The following is a 27,127-nucleotide window of genomic DNA, read 5'->3' as shown; positions in this document are numbered from 1 at the left end:
ACAACCAATCACATCGCTTTCTAATTATATTGCAGCTGTCAAATGCTGCACAATATTCCAACAGATAATGATTTTTAAGGCTTGGATAAAGTATTTGAGTTACAAATGTCTTACTTTTCTGTTAGCCAAAGCTGGATCCATCACTCAAGACGACCATTCAAAAAGCGAAAAATGCACCTTTATGGACTTTTCATTCCTCTATATATTTTCTTAGCTACATTTCATGCAAAAAAAATTCTTTTGGTAACCATTTTCAACTCTACAATAAATCCTCTTCCATGAATGGCTGTTGTCCTATCGGCCAGATCCACCGTTCACCTTCTCCCTGCTCGGAAGTTAGCAAGAGGCAGTGCCTGAAAGCCTGATGAACATACTCCATAGTGCACAACTAGGGTTAGGAAACACTTGGGGCGCATACAGACAAATCTAATGTGAAGGGCTGACCTAGATGCAGAAGCTCACTCACTGTGTTTTGTACAAATGTGCAACCTTCCTTCCAGGTTTGCGCTGAAGTCCCCCCAAATCCATGCATCCTCATTTGCAAATTATGCAAACTTCTGGCTATGCAAATCAAGCGCATTAAGTCTGCATGTTACTTTGTAAGCTGCCCTGGCAATGGTGCAAGTAGCCAGGGAAGGGTCTTTTTTACTCAACCCTCGGTTGGTTCTGGCTCTCTTCTCAGATAGCAGCTAAACGTGTCGACAGGAAATTTAGGAAGCTGCGTGGTGTCCTACAGTCTCTGATTTTGTCAGAGCCAGCGTGATATAGTGGTTTGGAGCGGAGAACCGGGTTTGATTCCCCACTCCTCTACGAGTGGCAGAGGCTAATCTGGTGAACTGGGTTGGTTTCTCCACTCCTGCACATGAATTCAGCTGGGTGACCCTGGGCTAGTCACAGCTCTCTCAGCCCCAACTACCTCACAAGGTGTCTGTTGTGGGGAGGGGAAGGTGATTGTCAGCCGGTCTGATTCTTACTTAAGTGGTAGAGATTTGGGCACAGATCCTGGGGAGGGTGGAGTTTGGGGAGGGGATGGAGCCCAGCAGGAGTGTGATTCCATAGAGTCCACCTACCAGAGCTGCCATTTTCTCCAGGTCAACTGATCTCTGTAATCACTCATAATTCTGGGAGAACCCCAGACCCGAGCTGGAGGACAGCAACCCTAAATCCTGTTTCTTCCTATCAGGATTGGATGCCAGCCATGCCATGCGCTGTGCTTGTGGTATGGCACAAGATAATGTGCAGCCCACATACTTCCCAGAGCAGTTTTTCACTTTCCAAAGAGTTAATTGTGGGCATTTTCCCCAATAAGTTGCTGAACGTTCAAGAGGATGAATGCTGTAGTATAAAAAAGCAATTGGGGGGCGAATGAGTGCAGGCTATTGAATTATTATTCAAATAACTGTTATGTACAGTCCATGTTTGCATTGCAAAGGCATGGGGAGGGGCAGGCTTGCTAGGCAGGGGAAGGATGGTTTGTGACTCCCGACTGCAGATAAAACTGAACTCACTCTTCAGCCATAATCCTGTGAACACTCGCTTATTTAACATATTTCTATCCTGATTCATTCCCTATCAATGAGACTTGGAAGTACAATCCACTGAAATCTACAGGATGAGCTTCTAGCTAAAAGTGTTTAGGATTATAGCATTACATAATTTCGACAGTAACAATTCGTCACTTAAGTATGGGCTCTGACTAAGATGAACATAGGGCTGTAAGACATATTTGCTATCGGGTCAGGGAATAAATATGGTGCAAAAAATTAGACCAGGACTGTTCCCAGAAGGCCAGTTTGGCCATAGGAAAGAGTCCTTGTGGTTATGGCTAAGCTTATTCATAATCACAGTTGAGTCCATCACGTTTTCAAATGTCACTTCCTCTAATAAATGCTGGACTCTTAAGACTGGGGGTCAAAGTACTTCAAAAACTAACAAATAAATGAGGCACATTAGTCAAACTGCTTTATGTTCTAGTTGTTTTTTTTGTTTTTAAAGGCTAAGGAACAGCACAGGGCCTCTTTACTGGAGAAACTCTCTTCCCCAAAGCCATCCTTCCGGCTATTTACAATATTAAGACACTGAGGACCAAATCCTGCCCTATTTCCATTAGTACAAATTAACTTATATCCTTAAAACAAGAGCACAATTTGGCTCAATACATACTGGAGTTGAACATGAAAAGGGGAAAGTCTGCACACCTGAAGTACCATCAGAATAGATGACGTCCCTGATTCCCCCCGCCCTCAAGATTATACAGATAACCTCATGACAGAACAATATACAAGACAGCAGTAAAAGAACCAGGAAGATCCATCTGTAAATGTGATGCTTAGGTTTCTGGTCTCTCCGTTGAGATGAAAAAAGCCAGTCTCTTGCCGCCTAGTTGGATAGTTACATCAAACGATATACAGTAGAATCTCCATTACCGAACATGGGCTGTAAAAAACGAATAACGTTTTTTATCTGTATGCTCCTTCCCTGTGGCAATGCAATACTACCCAGGATCAACAGCGCGCCGCTCCTTTCTTACTAAATGCCCAATTTCTGACCTGAAAAATTAGATGGCCTTGAGGCTTCTTGCACGTACACCTTCACAGATATTCCATGGATTTTTAAAAATACATTTAAAAAAAAAGGTTGCTCAAACAATGAACAAAAGCAATACAATTCGGTTTCAACAAAACACTAAGAGCTTCTTCCAGTTGCTCGAATATCATCATCCTCTGCAAAGTATAAAACTGCATACTGAACTCTCGTGGCCTGTTATAAACTGAACACTGCAAATAAGAAGCAGGAGGGTTGGGGGGAAGAAATCCACAAGACACCAAAAAAAGAGACATCACTGTAATTCTAATTAATGGGAATGAGCGGCTTCTCTTCTCTCTTCTTCCAAATGTTGGCTTTGCTATCTCTTTTGGTCAGAACAGGCCTTCCTCTCTTCTTCGCTGGCGGGGGGCTGGCCTCAAGTTCTTCTGCTGGGCTCTTCGTCCCAGGAACCTCTTCGGCGGGCTGTCGAAGGACTGGATCACTCCCACCGTCTGGCATATGTTTGACAGTCTGATCTTCAGGGGTGCAAACGGTGGTCCCGCTTTCACTACCGCTGAGGTCCAAGTCTTCCAGATAGAGGACCTTAGGATGCTGCATACTTTTAATGAAAGTCTTCTCCCTCTCCAGTTTCCGACTGGGGTTCAGCTCGTTCATGTCCACACCAGAGTCCAAACTCGTGTCATTACTCTCGGTTTTCCTGCCCTTCTTGAGATCAATGAACGAGTGTCTCACTTGAGCTATCGGCTTGCCGTCCAAGGAGACAAACCACGCCCTGGGGTGCGGCGACTGTTTCCCTTTCGAGAGTTCTAACAGGGTTTGCTCTGAAATGCCTTGAAGCTCAGATGAAAACGGCGTCATCACCACGGCCTCGTTGAGCGTCCCCGGGACGGAAACCGACTCCAGCAAGCTGTTTGTGTAGCGCCCCCAGTTTGCAGCTTGGGGAGATAAGCCCTGCTGCCCGTCCGACACAGCTGTTTCGTCTCTGGAAGTTGGCGGCTGTAGGTGACAGTGTGCTGGCATTTTGGGTAATGTCTGGGTGTAACTCTCCCGGCTCAACGGCTCCATCATTGGGCCATAGACTAACTGCCCTTTCCTTGGCAAAGTGGCTGACTTGGCGCTGTGTAACTGCTCTGGGGAGTGGAAAAGGTCAGCGGTTTGAAGGATGGCAATGGGCTGGCTATAAAGGTGCAGCAATTGTTCTGGAAGAGACGAGAGCCCGTACATTTCCTCATGCGTCGAGAGATACTGGTTCTGCTCTTGTGAGTTTCTAGAAGGGGAAATACGTCCGTTGACGTGTTGTGTCGCTTGCAAATGTCTTACCCCCTTGCTAAGTTCCAAAGACTGAGGCGAGCTCGTGTAAGCGTTCTTGCTAGACGACTGGTATGAAGCACCTTCTGAGAAGTTTTTGAAATTGTCGCGAGCTTTTCTCTCTTCCGCCTCTGCCAAAGCCCCTCTCTGTGGGCTGTATGAGGACGACTTGGGTGAATACAGCTGCGATTTGTCCGCTGGCTGGAGCGACCCTTTGGCGATACCCAGGTGATTTATTTGACTGGTTGATGTCATCTGATCCCTTTTTAAGATATCCAGTTTGGTCATATGTTTCCCTCGCCTTTTAGACTGACTGCATCTATCCCTAAGGAAAATGGGGGCAAAAAAAGAGAAGGGAAAAAAGAAAAACCTTGAAAAGCTGCATCTTTGTATATCAGGATATGAAGGATGCCGTCCTGAGCACCGGTAAACTGAAATCACTGGGATTTAAACAGCCTCTGTTCAGGATTGCAACCAGTTATTTTTGGATATGTACATCATAGAAAGACCTACAAAACTTTTACCTACTATAAATCAGATTTGTTTGGAGAATAAAATATACGGGAAGAATAGTGAACAGTCCTAAAGCTAGGAAGTGCCTTATATTGGTGTGTGAGCATGCAAGAGAGAGAGGTCAAGTTTACTGCACAAGCTGTTGCATATAACAGAGCAAAATGTCAACACTATCCATCCATCCATCCAGGCAGAGCATTGGGGAAAGTTTTCAACTAGCAATAATCGCGCTTTGGTTTAACCTCATTAGCTACGATATTGCTACATTGTTAAATTCTAGTCAAAAAGGGCAAGAGTCCAGTAGCACCTTAAAGACTAACAAAAATATTTTCTGGTAGGGTATGAGCTTTCGTGAGCCACAGCTGCAAACAGACTAACACGGCTACCCACTGTGTTAAATTCTAGTTAGTTTGTTAGATTCTAGATAATTCTGAATGTTTAACTTAGAACAATGTCTTATGCGTAGTATTTTAAAAGTTTTGGTGGTTCTGAGAAGCATGCTTTTCCTGTTATTATTAATGCTTGTTATCTAGACTTATTGTGTTTTTAGCTTAATTTCTCTAACGTCCTCTGGTCATACACAATAAACTTTTTTAAATTATTTTTTTATTGTTTTCATAGAAAATGGATTACATTATTTCATTATTACAACAAGAAAGGAAAATAATAATGCTCAGCTTACCCATTACCTCCTTTGTAACCCTCCATCTCCCATCACCCCCCTTCACCCATGAACGACTCCCATTGATTAATCTCTTAGATTTATACTTTAACTTACCCTGTATTTATTTATTTTGCTTACAACCCCCTTCATCATTTTTGTAAAATCTACCTTTGCAGTTTTTGCCCAATATATAAATGTTTTTGCCATTGTTTCTTAAATACTTCTATATATTTTCCTTTCAAACTATTTGTAATTTTATCCATACCATACACAATAAACTTGAACCTGAAACCTATCTACATTTATAAATGCACACACCTTACAAACTTGAACCTGAAACCTCTCTCTCTCTCTCTCTCTCTCTCTCTCTCTCTCTCTCTATATATATATATATATATATATAAATGTACACACCTTTCAAAACAAAACAGACCAGTAAAAACGATTGTGTCCTTTGGTTGCTAACAATTATTCATTTCCACTGGGGCGGACAAAGCAAACACATTTTTCATCTCCTAACAGATAGCAGATCAACTACATGAACAGTTCGAGACAATTATTGTGAATATGTAATCATCTGGGGCTGGCAATATGCAGCCTTTAAGATTCCTTTCCCACTGGAACTCCATCCTTCGGTGTTTTGACCAATTTCCCCAGTTTCCAAATTTACCGTATATACCCATGTATAAGCCTACCCGCGTATAACCGAGGTGCCTAATTTCTCCCCAAAAATGGGGAAAAATTAGGCACCCGCGTATAAGCCGAGGGTCGGCTTATAACCCCTCCCCCCCCCCCGCAGGCTTACCTGACAGGGCTCTCCAGCGGCGAGGGTCCGGCGGTGGCGCGGCCCGGGGGGGCCTGGGCAGCCTTCCTGCGGCTGCAGGAGTCTGCCCAGGCCGCTCCCGGCGGGAGGAAGCGGCGGCGAGGCCCAGGGGGACCTGGAGCAGCCTTCCTGCGGCTGCAGGAGGCTGCCCAAGGCCCCTCCCGCCCGAAAAAAATGGCGAGGGGGGGCGGGAAGGGCCGGGGCAGCCTTCCTGCAGCCGCAGGATGGCTGCCCCCCGCCCCTCCCGCCTGAAAAAAATGGCGGCGGGGGCGGGGGGGCCTTGGGCAGCCATCCTGCGGCTGCAGGAGGCTGCCCAAGGCCCCTCCCGCCCGAAAAAAATGGCGGGGGGGGGCGGGAAGGGCCGGGGCAGCCTCCTGCAGCTGCAGGATGGCTGCTCAAGGCCCCTCCTGCCTGAAAAAAATGGCGGCGGGGGCGGGGGGGCCTTGGGCAGCCATCCTGCGGCTGCAGGAGGCTGCCCAAGGCCCCTCCCGCCCGAAAAAAATGGCGGGGGGGCGGGAGGGGCCTTGAGCAGCCATCCTGCGGCTGCAGGAGGCTGCCCAAGGCCCCTCCCGCCCGGGAAAAATGGCGGCGGGGGGGGGCGGGAAGGGCCAGGGCAGCCTTCCTGCAGCCGCAGGATGGCTGCCCATGGCCCCTCCCGCCCGGGAAAAATGGCGGCGGGGGCCGGGGGGGCCGGAGCAGCCATCCTGCAGCTGCAGGAAGGCTGCCCCAGGCCGCACCCGGCGGCAGGAAGCGGCACGGGCCCGGCGGCGGCGGCGGTAAGTTTCCCCCCTTCCTCCTCCCTCCCTCCCCCGTATTGACTCGCGTATAAGCCGAGGCCGGCTTTTTCAGCCCATTTTTGGGGCTGAAAAACTCGGCTTATACGCGAGTATATACGGTATGTAATATGTAAACAGAGAGAAAGCCAGTGTGATATAGCGGGCTATGCTGGATTAGGGTTCAAAAGATCCAAGTGTTAATCCTTACTGGGTGATGACAGGCCAGCAGTCACCCTTTCTTTGCCTGCTTTGAGGATAAAATGGAGGAGAGGGAAGAACGTATGCTGTGCTAAGCTCCTGGGGGTGGGCAGGGTGAGACAGAAACGTAACTGACAGAGAGGCAGACAAACTTGCAAAATATAGAGTCAGCTGCCCCCCTCCCACCGCAGCTTACCTGCAGTAACAAAGGAGAACTGCAAAGAACCCAGTGATAATGATGACGGTGCCTCCCAGTATGACCATCAGAAACACTGTGTGGTACTCCGTTATATCCTTCATACCTGCTGCAATGAACACAAACATAAATAACAAAAAAGTGACTTCGTGTATAAAGATGCGTTTCAGTAACGAGCCACAACTCTTCCGTCTTTCCTAACTCTGCATTTCCTCGAACGTTTGGTTATTAGGTATTTCAGTGAGAGGGAAATGGGTGGCAGCATTTTCCAATTCAAATGAAACAAAAATGGTTTACCCGGGAGGGATCGATGATGCCCATTGCCATCTGCTCTAGCCTAGAAATGCCTGGAACGATTTAATGGTGGTTCGAGACTTTGGCAGTCAGTCTTGGCTGCTGCAGAACCATCTATTATAGACTGGTTAGTAGCACCTCAGAGACCAGTAAGATTTTTTGGGTATAAGCTTTCAGAGTCAAAGCTCCCTTCTTCAGATTTGACTCTCAAAAGCTTATACAGGTTTGAGTAATCCTTATCCGGGCATCTGATATCCGGACTGATCTGAAATCTGGATGTTTGGAGCCGACACGCGGACATTACTCACAGGCACTAAGCAGCGCCATTGATGGTTCAATGTACACAAAACTATCAAAAACTATAAAGAAGACACTGTCCTTCAGTGTTACTCCTCTGAAGATGCCTGCCACAGCTGTGGGCAAAACGTCAGGAAAGAAAATACCAAGACCACGGTCACACAACCCGGATAACCTACAAGAACCTATCAAAAATATCGTTTAAAATTACATTCAGGCTATGTGTATAAAGTATATATAAAACATATATACAACATAAATGAATTTCACGTTTAGACTTGGGTCTCACTTCTAAGGTATCTAATTTATGTAATAGCAAAAATTAAAAAAAAAATCCAAAATATGGAAAGATCTGAAATACGGACCACTTCTGGTCCCAAGCAGTCCAGATAAGGGATACTCAGTCTGTACCCAAAAAAACCCCTTGTTTCTTTCTAAGGTGCTACTGGACTTGAATCTAGCTCAAACAATATGCAGGCAATTCCTTTCTGGCTGGGTAGGGAAGGGGAGGAGGCATCAAGCAGATCTGGAAAGATAACTTGTACCTTTCTGGGATGGAAGGAACCTGATTGTAGAGCAGCACATCTTTACACAACGTCAGTGGTATGAAATACGGAGAAGCATTCACAATGTTTTATTTTTAAAAAAATAAAGGGATGGAACTGTTCCCAAAACAAATTGTACAATAATGGCAGAAGGGCATTTCCCCTTCCAAAGGCACAGTCTGCCCAGGCGCTACATCAGAGTAGGGGATTTGAGGGTGGCACGGGTGTAAGAAGAAGTTGGTTTTTATAAGCTGACTTTCTCTACCACTTAAGGAAGAAGAAGAAGAGCTGGTTTTTATATGCCGACTTTCTCTACCACTTAAGGGAGACTCAAACCGGCTTACAATCACCTTCCCTTCCCCTCCCCACAACAGACACCCTGTGAGGTAGGTGGGGCTGAGAGAATGTGGCTTGCCCAAGGTCACCCAGCTGGCTTTGTGTGTAGGAGTGGGGAAACAAATCCAGTTCACCAGATTATGCTCCGCCGCTCATGTGCAGGAGAGGTTAATCAAACCCAGTTCTCCAGACCAGACTCCACCGCTCCAAACCACTGCTCTTAACCACTACACCATGCTGGCTTCATGCTGGAAGCAACCACCCACATAATTCTGTACCACTTTAAGTGTTTGGGGAAGCCCCTTCCAATGAAGTTGTAAAATCGCATGCAACATTCTCTACCCTAAAAACTTAAATCTCTCCCTCCCTCCCCCCACCCACAAATGAGGCTATTTTAAAGTTAGGAGGGAGTCTTTCTTTCCCTATTAGATTATTATCCTCCCCATCCTGACCCCCAACTTGGTTAATAATCATTGCCCTGAAAGCAACAACAATTAAGTTGTGTTCAAAATAATGCTGTGTTTCCATGGTATACCTGAGGTTCCAGGAAGTGGGGCTGCAATCCAGTAGCCTAGACTCGGAGCGGTGTACGCCCATACTAAATGGTCACCTGCATCCTTCACCGTGCCCGTCCCGTGATTTACCCAAGCACCTGGAGGGGACAAAAATTATGATAAGACTTACTTTTAGAAAGCTAAAAGGTCTTTAAGTCAAAACACAGGCAGTCTGAGACACATGAACACACACATGAACACATGAAGCTGCCTGCTACTGAATCAGACCCTTGGTCCATCGAAGTCAGTATTGTCTACTCAGACCGACAGTGGCTCTCCAGGGTCTCAGGCAGAGGTCTTTCACATCACCTACTTGCCCAGTCCCTTTAACTGGAGATGCTGGGGTTTGAACCTGGGACCTTCTACATGCTAAGCAGATGCTCTACCATTGAGCTACGGCTCTTCCCCCTTGTTAAGAACTCATTGTGGATAAACACTGGCACTGCCTTTCAGCTGTTTGGAGGCAAGAAATGCTTACACCGCAAATCGACCAATTAAGAGGTCATATTATATGCACATTCACTGGAGATTGCCAGGGGGAATTTCTTCTGAAAAAGAGAGCTGAACCGCGTGGGAATTTTCTTCAGAGAAAACATACACAGGGTCAGAGGGCAAGTCTTAAAGGCTACCATGGCTCTGGCTGTCCATCCGCCCCATGTCCCCCCACCCCAGCACCAAACTCAAAGCTTCAGGCCTACGCATGAATGCAGAACCTCTTACCCGTGTTCATATCAAAGGTCCACGCCAGGATCCGACCTCCTGCTTTCACAGCTCTCGTAGGCAGAAGAGGCAACGTGATGTGGATAGACCCATCCACTTTCAGTTCTTTCCCAGCCGAAAACAGGTTTACGCATATAGCGGCGAGAGGGGTCAGTTCAATACTTTTAAAACCTAAACGCACACACAGAGAGAGAAGGATTTCCATTTAGCAAACGGAAGCATTTCCTAAATAGAAAGCTGTGTAGACTCCGAACGTTTTCAGAGCAGAGAGGGGGACCATTCGACCGCCTCTTTGCTGTCCACAATTCATATGCACGTTCTCTTCCATTCTCTTGCAGGCACTAGGTTATGCTGGCTTTGTAAGTTTGCAAGCCGAACTTGGCAAAATCCAGTTCCTCTTCCTTGACTGCAGATCGAAACAGATGCCACAGGTACGTACAGCTACTGCTTTTAATTTCCCCCTTTTAACATTTAAAGGATGCATTTGCACACGAGTGCATATGTGGCCTTTAAACAAAAGAAAACAGCACATGGTTTCCCCTCCTGCAGCACTGTCCCACCAATTCAAGGCAATTTATTCAAAATGAATGGTCATTGAACAGATGCTGCCTTCCCTCTCTCTAGCTCTATTTTTAAAGCATTTACGGAAGGAGAAAATGGGTATTCTTCCACACAGGCTAAGCTATCCATGTGGAACAAACCTGCTCTTCTCTTCTCCGTCATTACCTTTTCTGATTATCTAGCAATCATACAAATTGGAACCAATCCATCACTATAACTGTTGGGGGTTGGGGTTGGGGGGATAGCTCTGAAAACTACACTCTTCATCCTTTAGCAGCAGACGTTATACAAAAACGCACCACTAGATGGAAATAAAAAGCCCCCAAACTAGCACCTGAGTTTCGCAGGACCACATTTAACAGTGACTACAGCGGAAGGCTCTCAGTTTGCAAGATATGAGTAAGGCTGTTAAGGACAGGACGTTTTGGAGGACATTGATTCATAGGGTTGCCATGAGTTGCAAGCGACTTGACGGCACTAATACACACACACAAACACACACAGAGCGGAAGGCAATGGCAAACCCCCTCTGTTAGTCGCTTGCCTTGAAAACCCCATAAGGGGTCACCATAAGTCAGCTACAACTTGAAGGCACTTTACACTCACGGATGCTAGTGCAGCAATTACATAATCAGCTGTATAGTGAAATTCTGCAAAGAATGAGTTAACTCCAAAATGCAGAATATATATTGGTCTACTAAGATCAACTTGGCGCAGAGTGTTAAGCTGCAGTATTGCAGTCAAAAGCTCTGCTCACAACCTGAGTTCGATCCCAACGGAAGTTGGATGCAGGTTGCCGGCTCAAGGTTGATTCAGCCTTCCATCTTTCTGAGGTCGGTAAAATGAGTACCCAGCTTGCTGCTGGGAGAAAAAGTGTAGATGACTGGGGAAGGCACCGGCAAACCACCCCATAAACATAGTCTGCCTAGGAAACGTTGGGATGTGACGTCATCCCATGGGTCAGTAATGACCTGATGCTTGCCCAGGGGACTACCTTTACCTTTTAAGATCAGCTTAAAAGGGTTTGCAAAACTATGTAGATGGTAAAAAAGTTTTTGCACTTCTGCAAATTAGCAGTGTAAGAATTCTCCCACTCTGTAAGTTGAAACTGCAGAGGGAAGGGCTAAGCTGACACAATTGGGTAAGCAACGAACGCGTGCAATGTGAGAAGCTTGATCTGATTTAACTACACACGTCAGCTTTCCCGAATTCAATTTTCAGAAATGATCCTGTGAATAAACTGATCTGGATTTTGTTAAGTAAACAAACACACATACAAGGAGCTCGTTAATGGCACGTTTCCCCCTTTAAAATTTCAAATTATCAAGTAAAATATTCAGCTTAAACACAAAAGCCTGCATTTTTTTTTAAAAAAACTATATACAAAGTCCAACTCCCCTGCCTTATCAAAATGTTGTGAAAACTACCCATTTATGGTCTCTCTCCTTTTCTGCTAACTTAGAACAACACAGGACTGCCAGCAAGGACAGAAGAATCCAGTAGCACCTTAAATACTACCAAACTTTCTGGCAAGTTATGAGCTTTTGTGAGCCATAGCTCACTTCTTCAGGAAGATCATACCCCACCAGAAATTATGTTAGTCTTTAAGTTGCTACTGGACATTTGCTCTTTTCTACTGCTATTGACACAGGAACTCGGCTACCCATCTGCAAGGACAGACGTCACCAACGAAACGCTAATGCAGAATTATTAACTTTCAGATTCCTTCTTTAACTGTTCCAGACAGTCAAACGTTGGTTGCAAGAAACCTGTCAAATATCACGTTATCAATTAACTTCCACCTGCCCTGGGACAGAACCTCCCCTCCAGCACATGAATAATTTAAGAACACTTCAGAGAGATTTCAAGAAAATCGGGGGGGGGGGGGAGGGGGGGAACACAACAGAAAGCCGGTTTATTTGCCGATTCTTCAAATGCAAAAAGGTGCAGGCATATATTATTAATCCCTCTCCATCTCTGAGTGTGCTCAAAGGCCTGCCGAATCGATATGATCCTGCCATCCATCCGCAGGAGAGACTGAGGAGGAGGGAGTGGGAAGCTGTAAGTTAAACAAATCAAAACGTGCCATGGTAAAGGCCAACTCAAACGTGCTTGTTCGGTGAACATATAAATCCAGCCCCTTCCTTCAGTCAAAAGATACTGGGACAGAAAGCACGGCTTAAGGCAAAAGGACAACGCAATTTGAAACTTATATGGTAGATCAGCTTTCTTCATGGTGTAGCTCAGTGCAGTGTAGTGGTTAAGAGTGGTTTGGAGCAGTGGACTCTAATCTGGAGAATTGAGTTTGATTCCCCGCTCTTCCACACGAGCGGCGGACGCTAATCTGGTGAACCGGGTTGGTTTCCCCACTCCTGCACATGAAGCCAGCTGGGTGAACTTGGGATAGTCACAGCTCTCTTCGAGCTCTCTCAACCCCACCTACCTCACAGGGTATCTGTTGTGGGGAGGGGAAGGTGATTGTAAGCCAGTAGAGAAAGTAGGCATATAAAAACCAACTCTTCTTCTTCTTCTAGTGCTGATGCACAATTCCACCCCCCATCTTTTCCTTGTCTAAATTATTCCAAGAGCTTGAATTTGTTCAGTGGCATTAGATCTAATGCCAAAGGACATTTTAAAAATTCTTTAATATACTACTTCGTCTAGAAGCAGGTAAGAAGATATGAGAGTCCGAGTCACTCTCTCCTTAGAATCAACCAAATTGTTCATCCCTCATCCAAAAGAACTGTGGCAAGTTGTAAGGGGAACAGAGACCTCCAATTGCATGGTTTCCAGCAGTTGCAGAAACCTCAGACTTTTCAATCAAGTGGCAAGGGTTTCTGCTGAAAATCTGACTCTCTATTTGATGTGGTACAATTTCATCCACAGGCCCTGCTGAACACTTAGATCAACATTTCTCACCCACAACTAGACTACTCCTGTCCAACATCAGTAAAACTTATATACAGGCTTAAAGAGACCCATTTCAAATCCTTTACGATAATGAGACATATGGCTGGATTCCAGGTACAACACTTTTAAAAGCACACAAAATTAGAACTATGAATCCTCAACAGTAGGCAGCAAATCTAACACACCTGACATATTGAGAAGAATCCCTGTTGTATAGAGGAAATGATCCACTTTCAAAAACTGCTGTGGCACTGTAAGATAGGCTGTTACGTTTGTAATGTGGTGGCTCCTCGGGAGTTTTATTAATTTTTTTGGAAACTGTACACTTGGTTGAGATTTGGCATCTGAAAGACAGAAACAATTCCAAGTCAGCAAATTAGCAACGCTTCTTCCAGACAACTGACATTTTAAATCTGCAACCCTATCCAGAAATTAGAGTTTACATACCTTCCCATACTCCCTTCCCAACATTTATAGTTAGTTATAGTGCATCATGACTAGTATCCATTTTGACTAGTAGCCATGAATACCCCTTGGACATTGGACACAGACTTTAGACTGGGTGTTGAAATGCCCCCACCTTTGGATATGGCAGAACCAGCAATGGGATACCTATTACATATGGCATTTCAAATCTTGTATGTGCTCAGTATGATACAGCAAACTGGACTGAAATTGATCAACAGCTAACACTAACCTGTTCACAAGTTACAGTGAACGAATGTACAATCCATGTACACTGTACACTTGATCTTTGTTTTATTTTTACAGGTGCTGAGTTATGTGACATTCAATGCATATACAGCTGAATGTATGATTTAAACTCCACCTTTATCCAGGTACCAGTCTCTGGTTTCATCTGCAAAAAGAACACGTGTTGCCTCTTTCTTACAAACAGATGTACACATATACAGGCAGTTATGTGTATTCACTGTAACAAGCTGCTTGTGTTCTGAGAATGGGCTAAGACATTGCTGCCATGTTGCTGGGTGTTCCGCTAAATACACAGACCATGTAAGAGACCACAAGCTTCACCTGCATAACACAAGGTTAAGGTAAAGGTAGTCCCCTGTGCAAGCACTGGGACATTCCTGACCCATGGGGTGACGTCACATCCCGACGTTTACTAGGCAGACTTTGTTTATGGGGTGGTTTGCCGTTGCCTTCCCCAGTCTACACTTTACCCCCAGCAAGCCGGGTACTCGATTTTACCAACCTCGGAAGGATGGAAGGCTGAGTCAACCTTGAGCCGGCTACCTGAAACTGACTTCCACCGGGATTGAACTCAGGTCGTGAGCAGAGCTTTTAACTGAAGTACTGCAGCTTACCACTCTGCGCCACAGGGCATAATGCTAGACTGTACTGCAAAACCAATAGTTGGGAGCAAACAAAGCCTTAATCAAGGGTACAACATCACAACTGATGGTTTGATTTAACTGGATGTTAAGTAGGGCCTGTTGGCTGGTACTGGAGCTGAGCTAAGTAGGGAAGTCTGATTCTCTCTGTGGTTGTTGGGGGATTCTGGGAGAACTGTCTTTGAACCAGACTATTGGGAAAATTCGTCAGAGAAAGTGAAGACCGGGCATGATTGCATGTCAAACTGCCGTAGGGTTTAGGTTGAGCAGAAGCAAATGTACATAAGTAAGCCTAAAAGTCAACAGCTGGCAGAGGCAAAACCAACAGAACTTTGGTACTGCATGTCAGGATGTACAAACAGTGAAGCCGGAACTCAGTGATTCCAGTGGGGAAGGACCAAGATGGGACGTCTTCTGGTGTCCTTTGTCATGACTTCCATGACAAGCGAAGCTTACTTAATCTCATGGTGCCCTCTACTGTCTTTATACAGGGTATGAACTACAGCAAACAGGAAATTAGTGGGCTGCCAGGTGACAGGTAAAACATTGACAGGTAATAATGCCAAATGACTCTTCTGAATAATAAGCTGGTTGCCTTTATTGACTAATAATTAATAAATTACGGAGGATCAGGTGCCAGGCAGGAAGAAGCTGAAGAACAAGGAAGTTCTTTCCCTCCCCTCCTAATAAATGAAAAGTAGACAAGTTTATTTGTGCGAATTACATTCTGCAAATGAGATCTACTCATCCAGATGAAGACAAATTTAGACAAAGATGTCCAAGACACATCCAGAATAGCATTCTTCTCCAGTTAGTATCAGAAAGAAGGTCACCAAGATCATTACTTTGAGTTCCTAAAGCAGGAAACTGAGGCCTATTTTCACACCATCAATTCCAGACTTAACTTTTTGCCCTCTAATCTCCTACTTTTATACCCCATCTAAAATCCATGTCCTTTTGAATCTTGTAATGAAGACAAAAAAAGAGCCCAAGATGACGATCGTCAAAACCAGATGGAGTTGACCTAAAGGCCTGACTCAGGACCAGAGGAAGAGAAACCACACAGGACTGACAAACTAGCCTTGTCAGTCTCTTGTAGCCAAACCAAAATCTTATGCCACCTTAGAGGCTAACTTATTTATTGTATCATCAAGCCTGTTTCATCAGATGCGTGGAATGAATCCTGGCTCGGCAGATTCAGACACATACATGAATATGGGAAGGGGGGATGATCATGAAATGTCAAGAGATATAATTTGTGACATTTCTTTGCAAAACTCAGAAGTATACAAGATAAGCGAAGCGACCACTCACCACAGCTGCAACAGACAAGAACACAATCTTCCTAATGATGCTAATCTAATGTGACATCCCTCATAGGTAAGAAATGTGTTTCCTCTATTTAAATCCTAGTTAATACAACTAAATCTATTGATTAATTCTAATTCCGCAATTATTTATGCTACAATAAATCTGTAGTCTTTGTGGTGCCGTCAAGCTCCTCTTTGGAGCCAGTGTGGTGTAGTGGTTAAGAACAGCAGACTCTAATCTGGTGAATCAGGTTTGATTCCCTTCTCCTCCACATGAAGCCCGCTGGGTGACCTTGAGACAGTCACAGTTCTCTCAGAATTCTCTCAGCCTCACCTACCTCATCAAACTCCTTTTGATTCTCATCCTTGCATTACTATTACTTACCAGATAGTTTCCCAGTTATTAAAACTGTATCCTCGAACAGCCATATATTTGCTTGGCTTTGAGGGAACAGCGAAAGCGTCACAGACGAATATACTGTAGAAAATACAATAATAATAATATATTACTACACAGGCATGTGTTGCCAAAAGGAGAATAGTTACCGAGGGTGGTAGCTTTACAACACAAAGAAAGATGGAGACAAGAAGAGAAGAGGACCAAGTATTTCATCAGGAAAAATACTTGATTTTATTGACTTTGGTTTAGTAAAAACGGTGTGTTGTTCAACAGTGCTTCTGCTGTATGTTCTTCAAATGAGCAGAACCCCTACACACAATTATTCTGCTACTTGTATAACTGCCAGCACTCACTATGAGAAGTCTGACTTATGGTGAAGCACTTAGAATCATAGAGTTGGAAGGGACCATCAGGGTCATCTAGTCCAACCCCCTGCACAATGCAGGAAATTCACAACTGCCTCCCCCCCCACACCACCAGTGACCCCTACTCCATGCCCAGAAGATAGCCAAACTTTCCAGTATCAGACAGACACCCTCCTAAGTTTCATAACATAGTTTGCAGCCTTATTCCACATTCTACGACAGCAGCTTGGTTAGCACCCCAGTACTGACCATGATGAAAATGTATTTACCGCTACATTATTTATAGTACAACCCTAGAACTCAGTAATAATACTAAGCAATAAAGCAATTATTATTATGTGGGCATAAGCTGAGATCTGGTAAGGAGTTACCCTGGCAGGGGGAAAACAATACCAGGGGGACAATGACAACGTGGGTATCTTCAGTGACCCACAAAAGCTTCCTCTAAAGGAGTCTATGAACTCCCAGGGACTCATGTCAGCTAATTTCCTCCACCCTCACTTTTTCTTTTGTCATCTGCCTTAAGTTCTGTGCCTCCTAGAGCATACTTAGTATGCAGCAGGCCATTTAATTAAAAAATTTAATTTACAGAGTACACTTCAAAACCTCTCCAAATATCTTTCTATTATTAAAAACGCCACCCAAGGCAACTAATTAACAAGCGTATAAAAACAGTAAAATCAAGTCAAGGACAATGATAATACAAAAAAAAAAAACTAAGAGAGGAGCAGAGAAACATGATAGAATATTGCAGCAAAATTAATAAATCATCATTGGATCATAAAACAGCAGCACTGATAAGACAGGAAGCAGTAAAACCACAAAGAACATAAAAAATTGCAACTTATCCATGATGAAACCAGCACAGCTTCAAAAACCATCAGGTTAAGAAGTAAAACCATGCAAGGCTCTTATTTAAAGACTTAACCAACTTGCAAAAGGTCAGGAACAACGGGGCAAAGGTACCTTTCTGGGGCAGGGAATTACACAACCAGGGAACCATTACTGATAAGGCCCTGCTGTGCAACCGACATTGTTTTTACTGCAAAAAAGGATATCCATGGACCTTAATTCACAGGTAAATATATATGGGGAGAGGATCTCCTGCAAACATCCTGGCCCCAAGCTCTCTAGGGCTTTAAAGGTCATGCTGAATATTATCAATAAGATGCACATAGAATCATAGAATTATAGAGCTGGAAGGGACCACCAGGGCCACCAAGTCCAACCTCCTGCACAATGCAGGAAATTCACAACTACCTCCCTCCTCCACACCCCTAGTGACCAGAAGATGGCCAAGATGCCCTCCCTCTCATCATCTGCCTAAGGTCACAGAATCAGCATTGCTGACAATGGCCATCTAACCTCTTCTTAAAAACCTACAGGGAAGGAGAGCTTACCACCTCCCGAAGAAGCCTGTTCCACTGAGGAACTGCTGTAACTGTTAGAAAATTCTTCCTGATGTCTAGACGGAAACTCTTTTGATTTAATTTCAACCCGTTGGTTCTTGTCCGACCTTCTTGAGCAACAGAAAACAACTCGGCACCCTCCTCTATATGACAGCCCTTCAAGTATTTGAACGTGGTTATCATATCACCTCTCAGTCTTCTCCTCTCCAGGCTAAACGTACCCAGCTCCTTCAACCTTTCCTCATAGGACTTGGTCTCCAGACCCCTCACCATCTTCGTTGCCCTTCTCTGGACACGTTCCAGCTTGTCTACATCTTTCTTAAATTGTGGTGCCCAAAACTGAACACAGTACTCTAGTTGAGGTCTAACCAGAGCAGAGTAAAGCGATACCATCACTTCGCGTGATCTGGACACTATACTTCTGTTGATGCAGCCCAAGACTGCGTTTGCCTTTTTAGTTACAGCATCACACTGCTGACTCATGTTCAGTGTTTGGTCTACTAAGACCCCAAGATCCTTTTCACACACACTACTGCTCAAACAAGTCTCCCCCATACTATAATCATGTATTTGATTTTTCCTACCTGCCAATGATCTAAGCAGAGTAGAACATTGGACTTACTGTGAAGGTTCCTTTTGTTTGAGAACGAGAAGGACATCCTGGAACATTTGGGTACTCCCCTTCCCATCACCATAGGAGGCAAGAGCTAGATTGTTCTTTCCACCCCAGATAGGAAAGGGAGTACTCACCCTCTTCAGTTCTTTTCCTGCCTCCTCAGAGAGTGCATGGATTCTTTGAGCTCTGCGGTACACCAATTCTCAAAGATTGCAATCTTTCCCTTTCTTGTGGCTAACCTTCCTCATCTCAAACGACAAATAGCAAGATATGAACTGAAACCTTCCTGAATCGCGGCCATAATTTGAGATAATATATTCTTCACCCTCCTTCTGGCATTTCAACATAGACCCTTAACAAGTTGAAGCACGTTTTCAACCCTCCTTCAATATAATCTGCATATATTCAGTACAGATCTTCTTAACAATCACAGTAATTCCTCGGTTTCATTTAAGATCAAGTTTACATCTGCTTCAAGATATGTGATATTTACTTTTGCAACCACATTCAGGCTTGACCTACTTTGCGTAGCTTCATTAAGTCACATTCATTAGGTGGCAATCAGACGGATTACTCCAGGGAAGGAGGAAAGTTCAACTAGATTCAGTTTAATAATAGGATTTTAAAAGAGGCTTTACTTACTTGGCATTCTCCCAGATTTCCAAGGCAAAGGTGTTAACATATAGCCATCTTTATAAGATGTGATAGTTAAACTTAGGCCTAGTTGATAGGGAACTCTTATCAATACTGCTCCATTGTTGCCAGTTAGTGTGGAATTGGTCTTGGTGTAATTGACGAAGACTTCTACGACGGCTTGACGTAGGTATTGATGACTGATGATGTCGTTGACTTGCACTTTTAGGGTAAACATCGATCCTAAAGAGAAGGTGGGAAAAGGACAGTCACAACACTGCCATGTTTGTTCAATTCCAGCATATGCTTGAAAGGGAGAGGCTCAGACTTGCTTCCCTATCTCAAGAGAAATACTTGCTTGAGCTTTAGATTGAGTTATTCAGCTACAAAAGGTCTCGTTTGTGTACTAGAGCCAGTGTGGTATAGTGGTTAAGAGCGATGGTTTGGAGCGGTGGACTCTGATCTGGAGAGCCAGGTTTGATTCCCCGCTCCTCCACATGAGCGGCAGAGGCTAATCTGGTGAACTGGGTTAGTTTCCCCACTCCTACACATGAAGCCAGCTGGGTGACCTTGGGCTACCTACTTCACAGGGTGTCTGTTGTGGGGAGGGGAAGGGAAGTGTAAGCCGGTTTGATTCTTCCTTAAGTGGTAGAGAAAGTCGGCATATAAAAACCAACTCTTCTTCTTCTACTACTATGGCTGCTAAGCCCCAGAGCCAAAACTAAGTCTTGTGGCGAAACGTAGTCTTAGGTCCCGCTTCACGTACTCTCAACAATGACGAGGATGATCAATGGCCTGGAGACCAAGCCCTATGAGGAAAGGCCACGGAAGTCCTTACGCAGATCAAAATTATCTCTCTGGATTATGGTCATCCTCAAGGGAAAATACCATGAAGCTTACAGGAACCTCCCCACTAGGCATACTCATACATAACAAGAGCTTTGCTGGATCTGACCATCCACTCGAATGTTTCACATGGTGACTAACCAGATGCCCAGGAGGGCCAACAAATAGAGAACAGAGGCCAAGGCCTTCCCCAGATGTTGCCTACCAGCACCTGCATTCAGAGGCTCATTGCCTCTGCATTGGTCAGGCCGCACCTGACGTACTGTGTGCAGTTCTGGAAGCCTCACTTCAAAAAGGATGTGGACAGAATGGAGCAGGTGCAGAGGAGAGTGACGAGGAGGATCAGGGACCTGGAGACCAAGCCCTACGAGGAGAGGTGGAGGGGGGACATGATTGCTGTCTTTAAGTATTTGAAGGGCTATAACTTAGAGGAGGGCAGGGAGCTGTTCCTGTTGGTAGCAGAGGATAGGACTTGCAGTAATGGGTTTAAATTGTGGGCGGAAAGGTGCTGGCTGGATATTAGGGGACAATTTTTTTTACAGTAAAAGTTGTTTGCAATCCTACTAAAGATCCCGTCAATATCCACAATCCTGTCATATATTCACCACAGATTATTTTCCTTGGAATTGAAATTAAAATTTCCAAAAAATTAAGGTCACCAATTTTCTTTCCAGTAGTGGACTTTACAACACATAAACTACAGTTTTTTTTGTTTTTTTTGGGAAACCCATGATTGTAGCTTATTGTGGAAGCAATGTTATCTAGTGCTAAAGGTAAACAAACTCAAAGGGGGAAAATTTCCCTTTAATCCCCTTCAACAGACACACTTCATCGTGTTACTTCTAAAAACAGCATATACAGACAGACAGAATCCCTACTTCAAACATGCTATTCCCATAACACCGCCAAGTGGGAACACTGGGAAATAAAAAATGCAGGAGCCAGAACTGTGATATATTTCTCACAGCTTCCCATTTATTGAAAGGGGATATAACATTCCTCAGTGCTTTCATTCTTGCTTCTGCAGAAAGAATGATGTTCTTTGCAACAATCACAAAACCCAATATTCTTTTTCCAGGGAGAAACAAGGATTAATTATTGAGCAGCTTGGTAAAATGAAAACATAGAATCATAGTTGGAAGGGGCCACCAGGGTCATCTAGTCCAACCCCCTGCACAACGCAGGAAATTCACAACTACCTCCCCCCCACACCCCCAGTGACCCCGACTCCATGCCCAGAAGATGGCCAAGACGCCCTCCCTCTCATCATCTGCTTAAGGTCATAGAATCAGCATTGCTGACAGATGGCCATCTAGCCTCTGCTTAAAATCCTCCAGGGAAGGAGAGTTTGCCACCTCCCGAGGAAGCCTGTTCCATTGAGGAATCGCTGTAACTGTTAGAAAATTCTTCCTAATGTCTAGATGGAAACTCTTTTGATCCAATTTCAACCCGTTGGTTCTGGTCCGACCTTCTGGGGCAGCAGAAAACAACTCGACACCTTCTTCTATATGACAGCCCTTCAAGTACTTGAAGATGGTTATCAGGTAGAAACTGCGACCACTCAAGACAGCCTTAATTCTATCCCCCAATAGCCTCCCCAGTGCCTTAAGTCACCAGAAAGGTGGGATATGTGTATATATGTGTTTCTGAGTGACTAGGTATTGGAGTAAAACTGGAAGCGGAGTCATCACGACCGCACGCGCACACGATCACAGCTCCAGAGCAGAAGGGTGGATTGGCAGGCAACTCCCTGCCAAAACCACCCACCTGAGGAAATAAATAGTACTAGGCTCTTGCAATGAGTGAGCGAAAACGCGAGGGTCATCCGGGCCGCGTTCTCGTCTTGCGCTCATCTCAAGATAATTTATGTATTAGTTCAAGTTAATTTTGACTGATTATGACACTTCTGTGCTAATTCTTGTAGAACATTGAGCAGCCTTTTGGAGCTGTATTGTATACGTTGTTGTTCCGTTTGTAAGAGTTTACACTTTCACTTATTGCACAGTTTTGTATAATAGATGTTTGTTTGCATTGCAAGAGCCTAGTACTATTTATTTCCTCAGCTTAGCATTTGGTACTTGTGCCTATTTGTCAGGCCTGTGTTTCAAATAGTTTCGTTTTATCACAGTCTGCCCTTCAAGGTCTGTTTTCCCGAAACTGCATTCCTATTCCCTTTGAAGCCCGTGGGAGCATCTGTGCTGTTTGAACTGTTCTCATTGGACTGTATTGCTGAGTGCTTTTTTCAATGCTTTTATATTATCAAGTGCATGCCAGTTTCCTTCACTGCTGTCTTGGGTTCTCTCTGCTCTGTTTGCCTTTGCTACCATTAAACCAACTTCTTTGGACAACTTCGTCTCCTGCTGTGGTTAGTGGTTCTCGATAGGGCAAGTGCTGACATTAAGACAGCAGTCTTTTCTCTCACCCGTCAGGCTGGAGCCCCGGAGGGTTCGCCTGCCACTCCGAGTGACCTACCCATGGCTGGAGCCCCGTGTGGTTCGCCCGGACCCGGCGGATCTGTTCCCCGGGTGGCGGGTTCCTGCTAGGAGCCCTGGAAGGCTTCCATCCGTGGTCCCTTCCGTTGGGGACACCGACTGACGACCCCGACCTCGTACGGGACGTTATAGCTGAGCTACATCGAACTGATGTGGAAGTTAACCGCCTGACTGGACTTGTTCGGGCTCAGTGGCGTTCTCTAGCCGCAACGGTCCCCTGGACGTCTGACATTGCGGACTATTTCTCCAGTTTAAAACCACCCACCTGGCAACCCTACTTACTGACTAGTGATATAAACCGTGATTTAAATTGATTTGATTGAAATCCAATCCACCCTGCTACCATGCCAGGTGCAAGACTCACTCAGGCCTGGCTGCTATTGTTCAGCAGCAGTAACGCCACGAAAGCCAGTGTAGCGTACTGGTTAAGAGTTTCAGATTAGGTGGGAAGGAGAAAAGGAAGTAGAAAAAGGGGAGAGGCTATGGGGGCTTTCACTGAAAGGGAAAGAGGAAATAGTGGGGAGGGGGATATGAGATGCCCTCCGCAAGTCCCCTGCTTGTGAACATCTATTAACACACGCTAAGGTGATCACTTTAAGATGGTGTTGGAAGGATTTGGTAAATATAACCCACGAAGAGTTACTTTATACACAAAGAGGGAAATGCAGTGCTTATTTTTCAACATGGACAGAATTCCCAAAGCTACAAAGATAAGCCAATTTAGCAGATTTGGTTTGTGAAAACTCGGACCAAATGGGCTTCCTTCCCTGGAAGAGAAGGCATACAGCAACTCGTTGGAAACATTCTCACAAAGAAATGTTGTTTAATTAAATGTACGGTACTTAGGGATCCATGATATATAAAAAAATGAAGCAGAATTGTTTTGACATATTTGTCTACAGCCAGGAAAACCCAACATGTCCAGTTGCTCAAAATGCGAGTGCCTAGGAATTTTAACATTTTCCTGTCTTCTGATTGGTTGGTGTCTAAAAATTTGACGGTTACACATTCATGAGTAGGGTTTTTACTCTGTCACATTGATCCACAGGGCTTTCCAGGCAGCTGGAAAGTTTATTTCCAGTCTCACAAAAAACAACAACACAGTTCTAAATGTTTAAAATCCCTTGCAACCAATGATACAATTATTTCTTTCATTTTGGTAAAGCCAAAATACCCCCTTTCATCCGATTTTCCCCTTGACTTTCCTATATGCCTATAGACTTTCCTATATGTCTGGTTCATTGCCTGAGATATGAGATACAGTATTAAACCAACATCCAGTCTCCATAATAACATCTCTCCTCGTTGGGATTTAATTGGGGATCAAAGATAGAATCAGAGGAAAAATTTAAACCTCAGTGTGTCAGAATGTTTTAATTTTAATCTTTGAAACCTAATGTTTATTGTATTTTAACTATGTTGACAGCTACCCTGAGCCTGGCCTGGCTGGGAGAGGGCAGGGTACAAATAAAAGATTATTATTATCATCATCATCATCATCATTATTAGTTGTCTAGCAACACAACAGAAAGCAAGAATACGTGAAAACACATGCTGTTATGTCAATATCCATTATTCTATCGCCTGTCTATGGATTTTCCTTGAGGCAGGTTACTTATATATAATGTATTACACTCAGCATATGTAATGTACCTGTCCAGGAACAGTACTGTGACAACATCAGAACAATGGGTGAATGAGTACAATTCTTACATGCATTCAAGTGAGTGTCTTCTTTCTCTTTACACGTAAAATGGGAATTATATTCAATAAGATAATCTAAAAACAGAAAGATGAGTGTCTTCTGAATTGTTATGGAAAAGTTATTTGGGATGAAAAGGAATTAGGAATCTTGGCACAAAAGATGGGGGAATGATTCCCACCAATCCCCCTTCCGCCGCAGACCTCTATGCAATCCCCAAAAGTATCTCAGCACGCAGGAACGGCTTTTCTGGAGGGCATAGGGCTCTGAAGAAGGAAGCCAGGGAAAGTTCGCTCTGCAAGCAGCGGTCAGCTTATGATTCTTTGGATCCATCCTACACATTTTTTGAACAGGCATTTCTTTACATGTTCATTCGATATTAACCAAAACACAAAGAAGTCTCGCAGCTGGAAATTTAGCAGGCTTCAGTTTGCTCCAATTCATAATTATTGAAAGATATTGGAGCTCAGCTACAAAAGCCAGCGTAGCCCAGCGTATTCCAAAGTGGAGGTAATAAATCCTGGTTTTCCCAATAAGTTGCTGGAAGAAGCAACATTTGGAAGAGGCAGATTCATCCTGTTAATATTCGATCACAGCCTCGGGGGGAAGAGAATAGCCAGTAACGGATTTCTGACTCGGGGAGACAATTAAAAAAAATTAATTGTATGTCCAATGTTCCTTTTAAAATGCTAGATTTAAATCAATTGCTAAATTAAGATCAAAACTAGGTCAGCTTCCTGAGGTAATTGTTGCGAGAGCTGCCCAAATAGCTCCTTCGGTTATTTTTGAACAGACCATTTGACACCCCGGAGATGCCCCCCCCGTGGAATCGACTACCAGGCTTGACAAAATTGCCTTTTATCTTTAGAAGTATTTCACTCGTTTTAAAAGAGAAAATATTTCGTAGGAGGTGGTGGTGGTTTTTAAGCACTCCCCAAAAATTCAAATTTTTCTGACCTTGGGAAAAAAAACACACGTTTTTTCGGGGCCTTCGCATCTCAACACGTGACACAGCAATCTTGTTGAAAATAAGCAGTTTGGGACCTGTTCAAGGGCCTGGATGGAAGAAGTCCTAGGAATCCTTTGTAATCCACCTTGAATTTTATGATGGAAGGAAGGGAAGATACAACTGCAATGAAATATTTATTATTATTATCATAGACTTTGGGTATTCTTTTTTTCTCAATTAGACAGCATGCCAGAAAATCTAGGCTGACATTGGAAGATGGAGGGTATATGCAGACGTATATTGATGTAAATTTCAGGGTCCCTCAGGAGAGGCAATGGGTTCTTTAATGCTCAGCGCACGGAAATGCATGGACCTTACCATATGATCCCTCCTCGTAGAGGCAGTATTATCCAATCCATCATCATATGGTCCCTACTCGTACAGGCAGCATTATCCAATCCATCATCACCACTCAGCATCTATTACATTTTTATCCAACCTTCTCTGAAAGGATCTCAGGGCAGCTTACATGGCCCTTTCCCTCATTCAACTTCCACATGATGATTGGCCTACAAGCAAATTTCAAATGTAAGAATTCCTCCACAGTTAATAAAGCTAGCACCACTCTGTAGTCAAATACATATTTCTCCCTGCTTCTGAAGACAAGACGATGCTTCTACGGACCTTTCTTCCTCCTCTCCTTCTAGATTGACTGTTCCAGAAGCCGTGTTAGTCTTTGGTAGCACAAATAAATAAGCACCTTGTGGTCGCAACAAAACAAATAAAATGTGTTTCTAGTTGTTTGCAGCCTATAGTGCCCTTCTTCGGATTCAATGAGTAGATACTCATCACTCAAGCGTTTTCTGTAGGGGGTAAAGAAACCGGACAAAAAAAGAAACAAAACAAAGAAACAGCGAGGCAAGGAGCTTGCTGCACTTGCAGGAAGAACAGAGTGAAATGTAATTATGCAAAACTCAAATCTAACCAGGAGAAATACAGAAGCCATTCAGTATTTTTGCAAAGCTAGTTAACACCTGAACAAGGCTGTCAAAGATAGGACATTTTGGAGGACTTTCATTCATAGGGTCGCCATGAGTCGGAAGCGACTTGACGGCACTTAACACACACAGTTAACACCTATAATGGGCGAGGGATTCAACGTTTTGCTAAAACAGTTTACACCTACAGTAGCTATTTAAGTATGTAATCCTATGCTAATTAGTTCAGAGAATAAACCCACCTGATTTAAACGGGACTTCCAAGGAAAGCATAGAAAGTATCAGGCCGCAATACCCTTAAAGCTTTCCAATAACATGATTGTGCTTTGCTTCAGTACTGTGAATTTTAGGCAATTTAACAAACATCTACAAGCAAAGAAAGGGATTCAGGTCTACCTGTGAGATTATGCCCTCAACCACCATGGGACCCCATTTTCAATATTTTCTTATATTACCTGGGACAACAACTGCCCTCCCATAAAATATTGAGCAAGCTGGCATTTGGAATCTTCAAAGAATATCCAAAGACCTAAGTAAGAAATGTTGTTCTCCTGGGTGTTTGGGCAGAACAATGACCAAACACTACTTTCCAAACGCTATCTTTCCAAACACCAAACACTATCTTCACACAACGCATAGTTAAACTGTGGAACTCCCTTCCCCAGGATGTGGTGATGGCTGCCAACTTGGAAGGCCTTAAGAGGGGAGTGGACACGTTCATGGAGGAGAGGTCTATCCATGGCTCCTAGGCAAAATGAATACTAGTCATGATGCATACCTATTCTCTCCAGGAGCAGAGCAGCATGTCCA

At 44.2% G+C, this 27,127-nt stretch overlaps 1 protein-coding gene and 1 non-coding gene across 2 annotated transcripts; both read right to left on the bottom strand.

The window, feature by feature from the left end:
- Window positions 1-2,850: 2,850 nt before the first annotated feature.
- On the bottom strand, window positions 2,851-20,202 carry FAM171B (family with sequence similarity 171 member B). Its single transcript, XM_056861202.1, has 8 exons — window positions 20,169-20,202; window positions 19,340-19,573; window positions 16,293-16,385; window positions 13,428-13,586; window positions 9,772-9,942; window positions 9,033-9,149; window positions 7,026-7,134; window positions 2,851-4,180 (listed from the first exon to the last, which is right to left on the bottom strand). The coding sequence occupies exons 1-8, from the start codon at window positions 20,200-20,202 to the stop codon at window positions 2,851-2,853; spliced, it is 2,247 nt and encodes a 748-aa protein (XP_056717180.1).
- LOC130488051 (U4 spliceosomal RNA) lies at window positions 4,510-4,644 on the bottom strand. The gene has a single exon (XR_008933807.1). It is a non-coding gene; the product is annotated as a U4 spliceosomal RNA (small nuclear RNA).
- Window positions 20,203-27,127: the final 6,925 nt, after the last annotated feature.

Source organism: Euleptes europaea, chromosome 15, assembly GCF_029931775.1.
Source record: "Euleptes europaea isolate rEulEur1 chromosome 15, rEulEur1.hap1, whole genome shotgun sequence".
Lineage (NCBI taxonomy): Eukaryota > Metazoa > Chordata > Lepidosauria > Squamata > Sphaerodactylidae > Euleptes > Euleptes europaea.
The sequence above is the reverse complement of the archived record's forward strand: the minus strand, read 5'-3'. Positions and strand labels throughout refer to the sequence as shown.

Bases quoted from the DNA above. Each gene is read 5' to 3' on its own strand.
- FAM171B (XM_056861202.1), bottom strand. From the start codon at position 20,202: ATGACCATAATCCAGAGAGATAATTTTGATCTGC. The intron at 19,574-20,168 runs GTAAGGACTTCC...CCTTCTCTTTAG, and splicing joins GAGAGATAATTTTGATCTGC to GATCGATGTTTACCCTAAAA. The intron at 7,135-9,032 runs GTATACCATGGA...TGTTCATTGCAG, and splicing joins CCCACTTCCTGGAACCTCAG to CAGGTATGAAGGATATAACG.